Raw genomic sequence first — 16,855 nt, forward strand, 5'->3', positions numbered from 1 at the left:
CCATTGCCCGAGCACGCCCGCCGTCGTGCCTCGACCGTCCTCACGGCTACCGACCTCGCCTCGCCTCGCCGACCTGTCCAGCAGCTCCACCATCGTCGACTACTGCGACCCCGACCACCATCGTGACCCGGGATCCAGCACCGCGGAGGGATCGGAGCAACTTCCTCCCCTGCATCCGCCGGAGTTCGACGTCGACTCCGTCGCCGTCACTGCATCCCACGCCTCCCCGAGCAGCTCCCCGTCACCGTTGTGAGCCCCATTTCCTTTCCCCTCTCTTTTGCTCCCGTACACGCCCAAAGCGGCTGGACCCGCCATGGCCGAGCCGAGCTCCGCCGACAAGCTCGATGCCATCGTTGTGACCGTCCACACGCTCGCCCGAGCTCACAGTTGTGCTCCTGGGGTTCCCAGGAGCCCAACGCGCACGCGCACGCTCCCTCCCGTGCCTTCTAGCGTAGTTTCCGTCGAGGTCCCGTACGCGCGGCCGCCGTATCTCGTCGCCGACCCGTCTCCGGTGACCGTTTGGTCACGGGCTCGTGCCCATTGGACTCGCCGCACCACGAAGATCCTCCCCAGCCTCCTCTTTTGCTCAATAGCGCGCTGCCTCGCCGTTTCTTCCTTCGGCCAAAGCCGCTCCGCCGCTGGCCTCGACGCCGGCGCCGATTCCGGCCAACTCCGGCGACGCCACCGTCCCTAGTCGACGCGCCTTCGTGCGCTCGTTCGAACGCCCCTAACCGCGACCTCTCCCGTGCCCTATAGCAGAATCCCGATTCCCCCTGTACGCGCCGCCGTGTTTTTAGTCGCCGGCGGTGAAGCTCCGGCACCGCTGACGTGGCACCACCTGGGGCCACCCCCCGGGTCGCTGACCAGTGGCCCCAGGTGCCCCGGTTGGCCAGTTGACCAAGTCAGCTACGCTGATGTGGCAGTTACTTCCACTGACATGTTGGCCCCCACGCTAATTAAACTAAATTAATTAGTTAATCTAATTAGGCATTGACATGTGGGGCCCAACCTCTAATTAACTCTGTTTAGCTAAATTAAACTGCTGTTAGACCCACTGTCTATGACAGGTGGGACCCAGCTGCCAGGTTTGACCTGACCAGCTGCGGTTGACCTGCTGACCTCTTGCTGACATCATGCTGACGCAATAATTCCATTTATGTTAATTTAAATAATTTCTGGAAATGCTAAAATCTTTAGAAATTCATAGAAATTAAACCGTAGCTCAGATGAAAATGTTTTCTATATGAAATTTGCTCAAAAAATCAAACGAATCCGAATACGCGGTCCGTTCATCTGTCACATGCCCCTAGCATGCTGAACATGGGACATTCCCCCTCCGGTCATCTGTATGACACAGGTCCGGAACCGGGAAAACATTCCCGGTTGAATTACCCCTTCTCCTATATCGTGTAGCCTTACGTTAGGTCACACCCGGCACAGCTTATTGCCATATTATGCCTTGTGATGCATTGTTTGCTCTGTATTTACTGTTTCTTCCTCCTCTTCTCTCCGGTAGACCCCGAGGCCGCAGATGCCCCGGTGATCGACTACGTCGTCGACGACGACCCCTCCTTGCCAGAGCAACCAGGCAAGCCCCCCTTTGATCATCCCGATATCGCCCATTCCATCCTCTCATGCTTGCATTAGATTTTGTTACTGTTATTGTTTGCTCCTATTCTGCTGCATAGCCTGTTTATTGTAACCTGCTATTGTTACCTACCTGGTTATCCTAAACTGCTTAGTATAGGTTGGTTAGTGATCCATCAGTGACCCCCACCTTGTCCTTGTTGCCCCTGCTTCATCATAGAAGACCCGATCAACGGGATCGAAGACCAGACCCCGGCACCGCACATCACTTTCCCCTTAGTTGCTCGATACTACTAGGTTACTATCGAGTGCCGAGGGTGACACCTCTACAGCACTTTTGATGTTAACCCTGTAGTGTAGTTATTCGGTCGTGGTCATCGAGGGTGATTTCCTCTTTAACCGCTTCCGATACGACTCTGTCGTGCAACCCCTCAAGTGTGAACCTCGGGGGTGATTCCTCTTACGTTCACCTTGATGATTACATCGAGTGGAATTCACTGGGGGTGATTCCTCGGGTTTTCCCCTTAATGTTTTGGACACACGGATACTTGGACTTTACAGCTATTACTTGGAAAGGCGGGTCGACCCTGAGGGGTACCCGCGAGTGATGTGGAGTCGGGTTGACCTGGAAGGTGCCCGCGAGATAATTACGAGGCATGCCCGGGCATTCCTAGCTCTTGCCGCAAGTCCTCGAGACGGGGCAACGGGGTCACATCTTTCGTGAGTCTCTGCTTGTTACCGCGCGTTCCTAATCCACTACGATTTGGATATTTGATCCGAGGGGCCTCTGGCCTGATAGCACTAACCATCACGTGGGCATAGTAAGGGCGTTCTGCGTCGTATGCATCAGCCGAAGCTTATTAGACGTCAGCGACTGAGCGGCGCGCGCCGGGTTGGACTGGTAAGCTCCTTCCTTTTTAAGGAGGTAGCTAGGTCTGCTCACCGGCCGCGTACGCAACGTGCAGGAGTTCCCGGGGAGATGGCCCATGACCCCTGGGGGCATAGGTTTAGTCCGGCGTGCTGGCCTCTCTATTAAGTCTAGGTCGGGTTGCGGCGTATTGTTTGGCCGAGGCCGGGCATGACCCAGGAAAGTGTGTCCGGCCGGAGTTAAGCGAGCGTGGTGGGTAAGTTGGTGCACCCCTGCAGGGAAGAAAACATCTATCGATAGCCTGTCCTACGGTAACGGATACTTGGAGTTGTATCCCGATCGATACAACTAGAACTGGATACTTGTGATGAGAACTGGATGGTGATGAGGATTTGATTGTGATGATAACCGGATAGTATGGCTCTGGGATGCCTTTCTCGCAGGGAGTCCAGAAAGGATCTCCGGCCGAGGTTGATAACACTTCTACTACTTTACTTTATGCTACTCTACTTTCTCCGGTTGTTGCAAGATGGTGGTTTCCAAAAGATGCTAGTCTTCGATAGGACTAGGCCTTCTCTCTATTCTGGCATTTCTGCAGCCCAGTCCACATATACATCCTTCCTTTGATAATGTTGCATATGTAGTGTAGATCCTTGCTTGCGAGTACTTTGGATGAGTACTCACGGTTGCTTTGCTTCCCTGTTTCCCCCTTTCTTCTTCTTTCCGGTTGATGCAACCAGATGTCGGAGCCCAGGAGCCAGATGCCACCGTCGATGCCTACTACTACGTGAAGACCGTCGACGACCAGGAGTAGTTAGGAGGCTCCCAGGCAGGAGGCCTTGCCTTTTCGATCGTTGCTACTTTTGTGCCAGCCTTCTTAAGGCAAACTTGTCTAACTTATGTCTGTACTCAGATATTGTTGCTTCCGCTGACTCTGGTGTATTCGAGCTTATGTATTCAAGCCCTCGAGGCCCCTGGCTTGTAATATAAAGCTTGTATTATTTTAAATTGTGTCTAGAGTTGTGTTGTGATATCTTCCCGTGAGTCCTTGATCTTGATCGTACACATTTGCGTGTATGATTAGTGTACGATTGAATCGAGGGCATCACACCGGTTCCAGGACAGGGACTAAAGGCCCTCTGGAACCGGGACTAAAGGCCCGTTTTCTACTAGTGATGTATTGTTTAGGATTTCCAAGCATCTAAAAAAATTATAGCAACACAAACAATAGTCAAATTTGTATCTTGTTTCCAAATCCGAGGAGCCAAGAAATGAAAAGATTATCTATGCTATGAAGATATCTCGAAAACTAAGAGCACATTTCAGTATATTCCACATAAGTCTAGCAAATGAACAATCTAAAAAAGTTGATTAGTACTTTCTTCCTGACCACAAGATTGGCAAGCACCACTACCATGCCATCCCCTATGCATCAGGGTATCTTTGATATGCACACTATTTCTATTTCATAATAGACCGCATTTTTTATCTTCAATGTCAACTTCACTTTTCATTGGAATTTACAAGAGAAATGTACATTAACAACAATGAGCTTCTTATTCATGTTTGTGACAGTAAAAACAACATTGTTAGTAAGAAACCACTTGATATGATGAGGGGCATACTTCAGTACAACTATCGTGTTTTTCATCGACACATCCCAAGATTTAGAATTCGTTAGCTTGGACTTAAACATCATGTATGCATTTGTCTCCTATATATATTTTTCTTCTCAAAATCACCCCTTCAATATTGTATGGTTTCCATAACCATTTTGAGAGCAAAGGATTATTCATTGTTTCTAAATTCTGAACACCCAACCCTCCCAAACCGTTTGGAAGACAAACCTTCATCCGGTTAACAAGATCATATTTTCATTTATCAACATCTTGTTGCCAAAGTAACCTAGCTCTAAAGAAGCCACTCCTTTTCGTCACACCCACATGCAAAGGATAAAATAACATCATGTATCTAGGGATTTTTTTCAAACATGACCGATCAATATTGTCCTTCCTCCAATAGCTAATAATCTTCCTTACCAATCCCCGCGCCTTTTTCTTAATTTTGTCTTCCAGATTCTTCTAATCCTTTTATTAATCCTATTGCTGAATATTGGAATTGCTACATATCTCATTTGTAGATTGCCAATGTGGCAAATAAATATTGTCTTTATCATACAATTTTATTCTTGACATCACCAAACATATAAAGCTCGCTCTTATGAAAGTTAATTTTAAGTCCAGCCATTTGATCAAAACACGCACAAAATGAATTTTAAATTGTGTGTACTTTCATAACCATCTCTAAGTAGAAAAACAATATCATCAATGCACTACAACATATTTATACCCCCTTCAGTGTATTTATCAATCAATCATTTTTTTGCGGGAATCATCAATCAATCCCTTGACTATATCATCATACCTAGCATTGTGCATCAACAATGTCAAGGCATCACAACAAGATTAGAAAATTAAAGGAGACAAGGAATCCCCTTGCCCGAGCCCTTTAAAGGTTTGGAGAAAAGGACCAATATCATTATTGGCTTTTATTCCCACATGTCTATCTCTCATAAGTTTCATCTTCCGATCAATCCAAACATGAGAGAAACCTTTGTATCTACACATTTGACATAAAAATGCCATTTTATTTTTTCATATGGTTTTTCAAAATAAACTTTAAACTAAGAGCACTTTAGTTTTTTTAACGATGCATAGTATTCAAAGTCTCACGAAGAATCAGGACTCCCTACATGATTGTCTTCCTTTCACAACAATAGTTGTATAGGTGAAATGACAAGATCAACCACCCTAGTCAACCAATTCATCTAAACTTTAGTGAATTTAAAGCTCACATTATGAAGTCAAAATGGGGTTAATTTTTTAATCTATTTGACATCGTTGCACTTATGAATCAAGGTAATTAGGCTATAATTCAATCTAGCAATATAAAAATCTACCGTGTGAAAATCATCAATGAGCCCCCCCGAATCAAATCCCAAAAATGTGGTAGACCTCAGATGCAGGAACAACGAGTTCTCCTATGCGGCTCCGGCTCCGGCGATGGTAGCGACGGATAAGGTTCCTCCACACATTGTTATTGGTGTTGGACTTAGGAGACGGTGTGTGCGTCGTCTGGATTTTTTTAGATATGGGTGGATGCTTTATGCGACTTGGTCATGTCGTCGGGGTGATGGTCGACGCTCATGATCTTTGGAGTATTTTTGGGCTTCTTCGATGTTTTTTCTCCGAAGTGGTGACTTACTACGCAGATCATGACCGTCAGTGTCTTTTGGTCTACATCGATGACTTTTTCGCCGCTGCTTCTATAAGCTCCTAGGTTTAAACAAGTTTTCTTCATCAGGATGGAGGTCCAACGGCTGAGACGAGCTTCGCTCATGGCGCGCCTCCGATGGATGTAGAAGGAAGAAGACTTTGGCACCCCTAATAAGGGATTTGATATTTTCCTTTTTCTACAATGCTTATTAATTGGCAGGACCTGTAATATTTAATATATGGCCTCATGCCTTTCGGGGTAAAATCAAAAATATGCTCCGAAGAAGAAGTTCTCCTGTGCCACATTTTTTTCCCCTAAGAAGTACTCCTTTTTGGAAGAGAAGAAGAGGATCTTCTACGCAGGAGTGTACGCAAGAGCCTGCACGAGCGAGTCGGGTCGCGATAACTATGTTTCGCTCGCGCTGATTCTTGTTAGGAATCACCTACAACGCGGCAGCTATTGGGCCGGGCTAGCATTGTACGTGAGCGCGAGTTTTTTTTCCTGTTGGTTTTTGTTCGGGTATCCACTGTTTTAGCACCGTTTTCTTTGGTTTTTCTCTGGCTTTCTTCGGCTTTCCCTTTTTCTTTTCTTTTCTTTTTATTTTTTTAAACACAAGTGTAAATTTTTAATACACATTGTACATTTTCCCTATGTACAGCAGAATGTTTTTATACACATTCAACATTTTTTCAATACACGATTAACATTTTTCAAATATATTTTTTGATGTTTGTTTTTGTCACACACATTGTACATTTTTTATGCGTATAATTTTTTTTATATGCGTCTAACATTCTTCAAATACTACAAGATTAACAATTTTTATACACTTGAACATTTTTCAAATATCTGTTAAACATTTTCCAAATTCATGTTGAAACATTTTTTAATGATACAAAGCATTTTTGTAAACTATGCTGGCATTTTTTTTACATTGTATAAACTTTTTGTAAAGTGTCACGAACATATTTTTGAAATGTGTGAATATATTTTATGTAGCCAGCCTGACGAAACACAATGTTTAATGGGCCGGCTCTGTAGGCGACGCGGTCTTGTGTCTAAAGCGGGACATAGACTCGGCTGTCACGCACACGCGGCGGCTCGTGCCGGCACACGCTGGCAGCTGGCTGACACGGCACACTGCGGCCGCTCCCGGTTAACGGCACCGGAACTCCGGAAGCACCTTATCCGCTCCGAGCCAACCAAGCAATCCTTGGGATTTTGCCGCTCCCGCCCCCGCTCCTCGCCGGCCCGGCGACCACAGGCAGGCAGTCCACGGCCAGGATGGCGGCGTGCCCCGCCGCGACCACGTACGCGCACGGCACTCCGCGCCTCCCCTCCCTCCCCCGCGGCTTGTCCTAACAGACGCGCTCCTCTCCTCTCCTCTCCTCTCCTTGGGTGGCATGCAGGGCTCGCGTGGGAGCAGCGCACGGAGGAGGCCTCTGGAGGAGAAGCGGGAGGAGCCCGAGCTTCCCCGCGCGCCCGGCCCGTGGCACCAGCACGGCAGCGCGCGCCTCGGAGCTGCAGCAGGCCCCCGCCGCCGCCGCCGTCCCGACCCACAAGGTCACCGTCCACGACCGGGAGCGCGGGGTCGTCCACCACTTCCTCGTGCCCCAGGTATGCATCAATGCATGCTGCTGGGTTTGCTTCGCTCTCGCCTCCTCTCGAGGTGGTGCTGATTGGTGTGCGTGCCACGGCCGCTTGCAGGACCAGTACATTCTGCACACCGCGGAGGCGCAGGACATCACGCTCCCCTTCGCCTGCCGCCATGGTAGTATTACATGCTGCCTTAATTTCTCGGCCTCCTCGTCTCATTCTCATGTTACCAATTAGCGCCAACTGAATTATAAGCTCTATTTATTTCATCTAAATCGCCGCGAATGGTTGCTGAATTTTCCTCTAGTTGGTACCAAATCGTTTAACTAGTTCTCCTATCCCTCTGGCTAGCCTATCCTCTTCATTAACTTCATATGATCTATAGAAGCTACTGAATTACGAAATTTGTGGTAATCAGGTTGCTGCACCAGCTGTGCTGTTAGGATAAAATCAGGGCAAATAAGACAGCCTGAAGCTCTTGGAATATCCGCCGACTTAAGAGAGCAGGTAAACCCACTTTGTTGTGCGTGATTGGGATCTTCATGCTCCTTACTGTCAAAACGTTTGTGTGCGGTACTAGTACAATTATTGTCCCGTGATCTGATTAGTTATGTCGTTTGTGTACGCGCTACTGTGTTACTGTCAGATGATCCAGTTAAGTTTCTTTTTTTTTTTTGAACTGATCCAGTTCAATTTTATCATTTGCATTGCATGGTGATCAGTGCAACTGTTGGACCAAGCTTTATTACACGTCGCAGTAACCTATTGTTTTATTACCAAGACAACTGATGTAGAGATGAGTTGGTGAGCAGTGACTTGTTAGGACGGATCAAGGTCGACTTCAACTCTGTCTGGTACTCTAGAATTGCCAACTTCTTTCAGTTTTATCACACGAATCGGGTGCGCTATGTGTGCTTCCTATACAGGACGAGGACATATGTTATAGGCTTCGTGAATCATTATGATTCTACCTCTGCAAACTGAAATCATGTTGATGTTGCAATTGTATGGCTTCCTTTTCAGGGCTATGCTTTGTTATGTGTTGGTTACCCATCCTCTGATCTTGAAGTTGAAACGCAAGATGAAGATGAGGCAAGCAATTCTCTTAAGACGCCTAATGAATTTCTAGTTCAAATATGCTATAGGAACTAGTATGAAATATTCTTCTGAATTCCGATGATTGCGCGTCTATCTCAATTTGTAGGTATATTGGCTCCAGTTTGGAAGATACTTTGCGCGGGGGCCTGTTGTAAGTATAGCCAACTTTGCTTATTTGAGAAGAGCGGTTTCATGTTATTGGCACCCCTCTCTCCTTAAATATGTGCATCTTTCAAACTTTGCTGAGATGAAATCGACCCGTCTTTCTATTTCAGGACAGAGATGATTACGCGCTAGAGCTTGCAATGGGAGACGAGTGAAACGTGACTGACAGGTTGGAGCCATCACAAACTTGAGTCTCTGCAACCTCATCCAATTCTGACACTCTGTCTCCACTCTTTTCAGCGGTATGGTTTTTAAGCTGCGGTTTGTAGGTTATATAGAGTTGCAAAAAAGACTTGATTTGCAAGTGGAGAAAGAAGAGAAAACAAAAAGACCCCTCTGCTCAATGCTCTCTGTGTTTTTGCAAATTTGCTGTGCAAATATGCTTCTTGCAGAGATGCCATCCTTTTTGCTCCTCTGTATTCACAGTAGACGAAGAACGCTATGGACTGTATGTATGTAAAAAGCTGTGAACTTGTAGTACCTACTTATTTAGCACCTCAACTCGATCTTGAGTGCAACGAAATGATGCTTCTGGCTGTGAAGGCGGGACGTTTCAGTTGATGTTGATTATTATTCTGTAGCTTCAGAGTGGTTGAATGCCTAGCCTGTAGGAATGTGGTCGACAACATACATTTCTAATGGTAGCGATATATAGGAGCACAACTCAGAAGTTGTTAAATTTTAAAAATTATTTTGAGTGCATTAACATGATATATGTCCAGCTAGCATGTATGAGATTGTCATCTACGGTGCTCATCCTTGGATATGGATACGAAATACGGGAAAAGAACATTTTCCAAAAATGGACTCACATGGATAAGGCAAGTATATGTATAGGCGGTGAATAAAATGGTTCAACGACGCATTACAAACCAAATTAATAATAAGTGTTGGAAATATGAGCAATTTACCAAATGATTTTATTAACAGAAATACTAGATAAAGCATGACTAATATAGAAGAGATAAAACAAGTCATGCGTTCTGACAGAGAGAAGGTAAATAGCTTCTGCATATATGAACCGTAGCCTATCATATTTAAAGCACACAGTATAACAAGTAGTATATATGAAGTAGAACCTAACATGTGTAGGACAAGGACTAGAATAAGGAACTGTGACAGAACCTTTAACAGGAAAGACAAGAACACGTACGGGACAGCAGCAGCAGAAGCGCTGGACTTGGGGTCGGTGTCCTCGCCTGCCATGTCGTCGAGGAGGTCCTGGACGTCGGGGAAGAAGTCGTCGTCGGGGAAGTAGTCGTCGGTGACCGGATCGTCCGTGATGAAGCAGCCAGTAGTCGCGCTGAGCGCTCCCCAAAAACCTTATCACCCTTCTCCCGTACAGGACTCAAAAGGTGCGGTTTCGGAGGCCTACTGTCCCGACGTGCGGTGCACGCCGCAAGCCGGGATGGGAAAGATCGTAGCAGCAGCGCAGTGCTCAGGAACTTTGTGGCGAGAGGAAGGGGATCTTCTGGTGTGTCTCTCTGGAGAGGAGCGTCCTCTCTTATATAGGCACAGGAGAAGGACGCGAAGAGGCTGCGACGGGAGGTGAAGCAACGAAGGGAGACGAAGCGAACAGGCAGCGGCCGAAGAGGCGCGCCGTTCGAATTCAGTATCCACTACAGAAAAACGTTTCAACTCCCACGTGACCTTTCTATACCCGTCATGCGTGGCAAAAATTTAGACATCGGCTCGGCTCATTCCCGCAACCCGCAACCCGCGCCGCGTCGTGACGAGGCGAGGCGAGGCGAGGCGTGGCGTGGCGAGGCGGACGGCAGAGGAGGAGCTCGCGTGGATATCCCTCTTGTTCTCATGCTCGTACAAGTGGGGAGAGAACCTCCCTTATAAAGAGGTCCAACTCCCACTCAACTAGCAATGTGGGACTAAACTTTTGTTCCACCTCTTGCCTTGCACAAATGGGCTGTGTGGGCCTCTAGGATTTATTAGGAATTTTTGAAACTGCTATTGGGCTAGGCCCAAAATGGACAAAATTCCAGCAATCCTCCACCAGATCCCAGAGGCACACAATAATTTGCCTTTGGTTCCAAAACACTGTTTGATATACCGGTACTGCAGTGGAGACTGTTAAGTTGAACTTCCACCTAGAACTCTATGCTACACTAGTAAGCAACTTGAACAGTGGACTGGGCCTTGAACTGCAAGTTTTCTGTGAATCTAGCTTCACATAAAGCCTTGACCGATACGTGGCTACCGTGGGTCTTCCCCGCGGGTGGAGCTTATGCGTCATACTCCGTGACCTTTCATGAGTTTACTAGAGAGAACCCTACTCTCATAGATTGCGACGTTTGACAATCAGACTCATATATGTGTGTTCTTCAAAAGATGTTCTGCAGGATAACATGTATGCTTAAATAAGCCACTTAGAACACATTAAGATATACATCAACCTGCCATGCAGATAAGGAGAGTATTGCATCTTCATGGAGTGGTATTGTGAATAATAAGGATACTCTCCTCTCAGTTGACCAACAGCTTGTCTTCCACATCTAATTCACGGGATCTCCGATCACAAAGAATAGGTTACCACTGTGAACAACTCATATTGTGGGTCTCATACCCATCTCCCTCGATGCATTATCTATCACATTACGTGATAGACCCTTAGTAAAAGGATCTGCCAGATTTTTAGACGTTTGGATATAATCCAATGCAATAACTCCGGAGTTTTTCATTTTTCTGACAGACTTTAACCTTCTCTGAACGTGTCTTGATGACTTCATGTTATCCTTTGAGCTGCTCACTTTCGTGATCACAGTTTGATTGTCGCAGTTCATAAGGATACCCGATACAGGTTTCTTAACAACCGGTAAGTCATTCAAGAGCCGACGAAGCCAATCTGCTTCGACCGTAGCTGTATCTAGTGCTGTGAGTTCTGCTTCCATTGTTGACCTTGTTAAGATGGTCTGCTTGCAAGACTTCCAAGAAACAGCGCCACCTCCATGAGTGAATACATAACCGCTCGTGGCCTTTATCTCATCAGCATCTGAGATCCAGTTTGAGTCACTATACCCTTCAAGCACCTTTGAATGCCCGGTGTAGTGAATTCCATAATTTGCAGTGCCTTTCAAATAACGCAAAACTCTCTCTAGAGCTTTCCTATGCACATCTCCTGGTTTTGAAACAAACCGACTCAGTTTGCTAACAGCAAAAGAGATGTCAAGTCTTGTAGCACTGGCTAAGTACATAAGCGAGTCAATAATCTGAGAATACTTCAAATGGTCTCTAGCAATTCTTCGATTCTTTCGAAGCAACACACTAGCATCATATGGTGTTGGAGAGGGCTTGCAGTCACTATAGCCAAAGCGACTCAAGATCTTTTCCACATAGTGAGATTGAAGCAAAGTAATTCCACCATCATCATCTCTCAACAACTTGATGTTCAGAATGATATCAGCCACTCCTAAATCCTCCATCTCAAAACAACGAGATAGGAAATCCTTGACCTGCTTAATAACTTTCAGATTTGTTCTGAAAATCAGTATGTCATCGACATACAAGCACATGATAACTTCCTCGCCCCCACCATGGTGATAGTACACACATTTGTCGGCTTCGTTCACAACAAAGCCTGCAGCTGTTAAAGTTCTTTCAAACTTCTCATGCCACTGTTTGGGTGCTTGCTTAAGTCCGTACAAAGACTTCAGCAACTTGCACACTTTCTCTTCCTGACCATCTAGTACAAACCCATCTGGTTGTTCCATATAAATTTCCTCGTCCAACTCTCCATTTAGGAAAGCAGTCTTAACATCCATTTGATGAACAAGAAGACCATGCGAGGCAGCTAGTGAAAATATAACTCGAATAGTGGTCAGTCGAGCCATAGGTGAGTAAGTACCAAAGAAGTCTTCACCTTCCTTTTGGGTATAACCCTTAGCCACGAGCCGAGCCTTGTACTTTTCAATAGTACCATCAGGCCTAAGTTTCTTCTTGAATACCCATTTGCATCCTATAGGTTTGCACCCATAAGGACGATCAGTTATCTCCCAAGTTTCATTTGCCAAGATGGAATCCATCTCGCTACGAACCGCTTCCTTCCAGTAGTCAGCATCTTCAGATGCATAGGCCTCTGAAAATAGAACTGGGAGTGTCATCTATGAGATACACAAGAAAATCATCACCAAAGGACTTTGCAGTCCTCTGTCTCTTGCTCCTGGTAGGAACTTCATTGTTCTCCTCCACAGGACTTTCGAAGTGTTCCATCGAAATGGTAGGTTCGGTAATTATAACTGGTTCCTGATTCGATGAACTAGGCATCTCCTAATTAGATGAGGTAGCCATATGCTTCATGGGAAAGATATCTTCAAAGAAAGTCGCATCATTCGACTCCATGATCGTACCGACATGCATGTCAGGTACCTCAGATTTTACAACCAAGAATCTATAGCCAATGCTATGAAAAGCATATCCCAGGAAAACACAATCCACAGTCTTTGGTCCAATCTTCCGCTTCTTTGGAATTGGAACATTGACTTCCGCCAAACAACCCCATGTTCGTAGATAAAAGAGTTTTAACCTTTTCTTCTCCCATTCCTCGAATGGAGTTATCTCTTTGTTCTTTGTGGGGACTCGGTTCAGGACATGACATGCTGTCAATATCGCCTCCCCCACCATGCCTTGGAGAGACCCGATGTGTCTAACATGGCGTTAACCAAATCAGTTAGAGTACGGTTCTTTCTTTCGGCCACCCCATTTGACTAAGGTGAATAGGGAGGCATCCTCTCATGAATTATACCATGTTCCGCACAAAAAGCATCAAATTCATTGGAAAAATACTCTCCACCACGGTCGGACCTAAGCCTCTTGATTTTTCGATCAAGTTGGTTTTCCACTTCGGCTTTATAGATCTTGAAAAAGTTCAAAGCCTCATCCTTAGACTTCAGAAGATACACACGGCAGTATCTAGTGGAGTCATCAATTAACGTCATGAAATATTTCTTTCCACCTTTTGTCAACACACCATTCATTTCACATAGATCTGAACGTATGAGCTCTAGTGGTGCAAGATTTCTTATTTCCGCAGTCGTGTGAGACTTACGAGGTTGCTTAGCTTGCACACACACTTGACACTTAGATCCCTTGACGGTGGTGAAACTAGGGATTAAGTTCAACTTCGCTAGTCGCGACATGCAACCAAAGTTAACATGACAAAGACGTGAATGCCACACATTGGATTCACTATTGTTGCAAATATGATTAACAACTTTATTGCAAACGTCTGATAAGGATAAACGAAACAAGCCTCCTGACTCATAGCCTTTACCAACAAAAGTTCCATACTTGGATATTACAAATTTATTCGACTCAAAGACAAGCTTGTAGCCATCTCTACACAGAAGAGATCTGCTAACAAGATTTTTATTGACGGAGGGGACATAATGCACGTTCTTCAGCCGCACGATCTTCCCCGAAGTAAACTTCATATCGACCATGCCAACACCACGAACAGAAGCACTTGAACCGTTGCCCATCAGCAGGGTTGAAGTCCCTGCGGTCTGATAAGATGAAAACATGGAAATATCACCGCATACATGCACATTAGCACCCGTGTCAATCAACCAGTCAGGAGAATGACATACTGAAAGAATAGTGGGAAATATACCATACCCAGCATCCTTCATGTCAGTGTCTCCAATGACAACATTAGCGGTCTTGCCACCTTTCCCAGGATTACGCTTGTCATAGCGATTAGGGCAACTAGGAGCCCAATAATCAGGATCCCCACACACATGACAAGCACCTTTCTTCTTGCCATTCTTCTTCTTGAAGTTCGTGTGTTGCACAGCCTTGTTCTTCCCATCAAACTTTGCTTTACCATCAAACTTGCCCTTGTTCTTGAACTTGTGGGGCTGGAAGTTCTGCTTATGTACCACATTGGCACTAGATCCTCCCTCAATACCTCGAGCACGTGTGTCCTTTGCTCTCGCCTTTTCTTCCACATGAAGAGTGCCAATGAGATCCGGGACGGAAAACTCCTGCCTCTTATGCTTCAGCAAGGTAGCAAAGTTCCTCCATGAAGGAGGAAGCTTAGTGATGATACCTCCGGCAACAAACTTGTCCGGTAGCATACAACTGAAGTGCTCAAGTTCTCTAGCAAATGACTGTATCTCATGAGCTTGCTCAACCACAGAGCGCTCTTCAGTCATCCTGTAATCATAGAATTGCTCCATGTACAGCTTAGTGCCAGCATCTGAGACCCCAAACTTGGCCTCGAGTGCATCCCACATATCTTTTCTATTATCAATTGACGCATAAGCATCAACTATGTTCTCACCAAGAACACTCAAGAGAGCAGCCTTAAACAGAGTATCCATTTTCTGAAAAGCTTGTGCCTGTTGAGCATCAAGCTCTCCTTCAGGTTTGCCGAGAGTGGCGTCATAGCAACTCATGGTTTGAAACCATAAGACTGCTCTCACGCGCCACCTCTTATAGTGGATACCCTCAAACATAGGAGGTCTCACGGAAGCAGCAAAACCACTTGGGGTAAATTGCCTATTATAAGATTTTTGGATTGTTGGAAATATGAGCAATTTACCAAATGATTTTATTAACAGAAATACTAGATAAAGCATGACTAATATAGAAGAGATAAAACAAGTCATGTGTTCTGACAGAGAGAAGGTAAATAGCTTCTGCATATATGAACCGTAGCCTATCATATCTAAAGCAGACAGTATAGCAAGTAGTATATATGAAGTATAACCTAACATGTGTAGGACAAGGACTAGAACAAGAAACTGTGGCAGAACCTTTAACAGGAAAGACAAGAACACGTACGGGACATCAGCAGCAGAAGCGCTGGACTTGGGGTCGGTGTCCTCGCCTGCCATGTCGTCGAGGAGGTCGTGGACGTCGGGGAAGAAGTCGTCGTCGGGGAAGTAGTCGTCGGCAACCGGATCGTCCGTGATGAAGCAGCCAGTAGTCGCGCTGAGAGCTCCCCAAAAACCTTATCATCCTTCTCCCGTACAGGACTCAAAAGGTGCGGTTTCGGAGGCCTACTGTCCCGACGTGCGGTGCATGCCGCAAGCCGGGATGGAAAAGATCGTAGCAGCAGCGCAGTGCTCAGGAACTTTGTGGCGAGAGGAAGGGGATCTTCTGGTGTGTCTCTCTGGAGAGGAGCGACCTCTCTTATATAGGCACAGGAGAAGGACGCGAAGAGGCTGCGACGGGAGGTGAAGCAACGAAGGGAGACAAAGTGAACAGGCAGCGGCCGAAGAGGCGCGCCGTTCGAATTCAGTGTCCACTACAGAAAAACGTTTCAACTCCCACGTGACCTTTCGTATACCCGTCGTGCGTGGCAAAAATTTAGACATCGGCTTGGCTCATTCCCGCAACCCGCGCCGCGCCGCGGCGCGTCGCGACGAGCGGCGGCGGAGGAGCGCGCGTGGATATCCCTCTTGTTCTCATGCTCGTATAAGTGGGGAGAGAACCTCCCTTATAAAGAGGTCCAACTCCCACTCAACTAGCAATGTGGGACTAAACTTTTGTTCCACCTCTTGCCTTGCACAAATGGGCTGTGTGAGCCTCTACGATTTATTAGGAATTTCTGAAACTGCTATTGGACTAGGCCCAAAATAGACAAAATTCCAGCAATAAGTTGGAATATAAATATTAGAAAATGCAGTAGATGGTGACACAAGTAATCCACCGAAGCAAGAGATATATAGCTGTCTAGAAGAAGATGAACTATAGACAGGATTGAGAATTTTTATACCACTATTGATTGACGATGAAACATGCACGTTTCTTTACACAGCTACGCACTTGCTTAACTAGCTACCAGCAATTTAGCTTGTGTGCTGAAGACTGAACGGCCAGTGATCGAGCATGCACTGAAGACTGAACAGTCACCTTGGTAAGTCTCCCTCGTTCTCATTGAAATAGCTACGACAAAACTGTTCTGTTTCTCCCCAATCTCTGTCATCCTGCGCAATCCCAGCGGGAACAAACACCTTTTCAGCCAAAAAGGGCCGGGCTAAGCTGGGACTAGATAAAAACAGTGTGCTGATTTTTGGGATTTAGATTTTAGGGTCCGTTTCACACTTGGACTATGAAATTTAGTTTTTTTTTTCTCCAGATTTTTCGCATTTAATAATTGATGAGAAATCATCAATCTCGATCGCGGGTGCATGACACGAAAAACAAGAATGGACATTGATTGTCGATCAAAATTGGTGCCGCCACAGTCAGATACGCACGTACGCATGCATATGCAGCATACGTTGTAGGTACGGTGAGCTCACTAGG

General features: G+C 45.9%; 1 protein-coding gene across 1 annotated transcript; it reads left to right on the forward strand.

Annotated features, from left to right (window-relative positions):
- The first annotated feature begins 6,882 nt into the window (after window positions 1-6,882).
- Window positions 6,883-9,163, forward strand: LOC119287059 (ferredoxin C 2, chloroplastic-like). The gene is made up of 8 exons (XM_037566553.1): window positions 6,883-7,041; window positions 7,141-7,348; window positions 7,439-7,502; window positions 7,746-7,834; window positions 8,351-8,419; window positions 8,532-8,576; window positions 8,701-8,759; window positions 8,831-9,163. The coding sequence occupies exons 1-7, from the start codon at window positions 7,016-7,018 to the stop codon at window positions 8,743-8,745; spliced, it is 546 nt and encodes a 181-aa protein (XP_037422450.1). The 5' UTR covers window positions 6,883-7,015; the 3' UTR covers window positions 8,746-8,759; window positions 8,831-9,163.
- Window positions 9,164-16,855: the final 7,692 nt, after the last annotated feature.

This window comes from Triticum dicoccoides, chromosome 4A (genome assembly GCF_002162155.2).
Source record: "Triticum dicoccoides isolate Atlit2015 ecotype Zavitan chromosome 4A, WEW_v2.0, whole genome shotgun sequence".
Lineage (NCBI taxonomy): Eukaryota > Viridiplantae > Streptophyta > Magnoliopsida > Poales > Poaceae > Triticum > Triticum dicoccoides.

Coding starts and splice junctions, on each gene's coding strand:
- LOC119287059 (XM_037566553.1), top strand. CDS start 7,016: ATGGCGGCGTGCCCCGCCGCGACCAC. Junction 7,503..7,745: donor CCCCTTCGCCTGCCGCCATG/GTAGTATTACAT, acceptor TGTGGTAATCAG/GTTGCTGCACCAGCTGTGCT. Junction 8,577..8,700: donor ACTTTGCGCGGGGGCCTGTT/GTAAGTATAGCC, acceptor TTTCTATTTCAG/GACAGAGATGATTACGCGCT.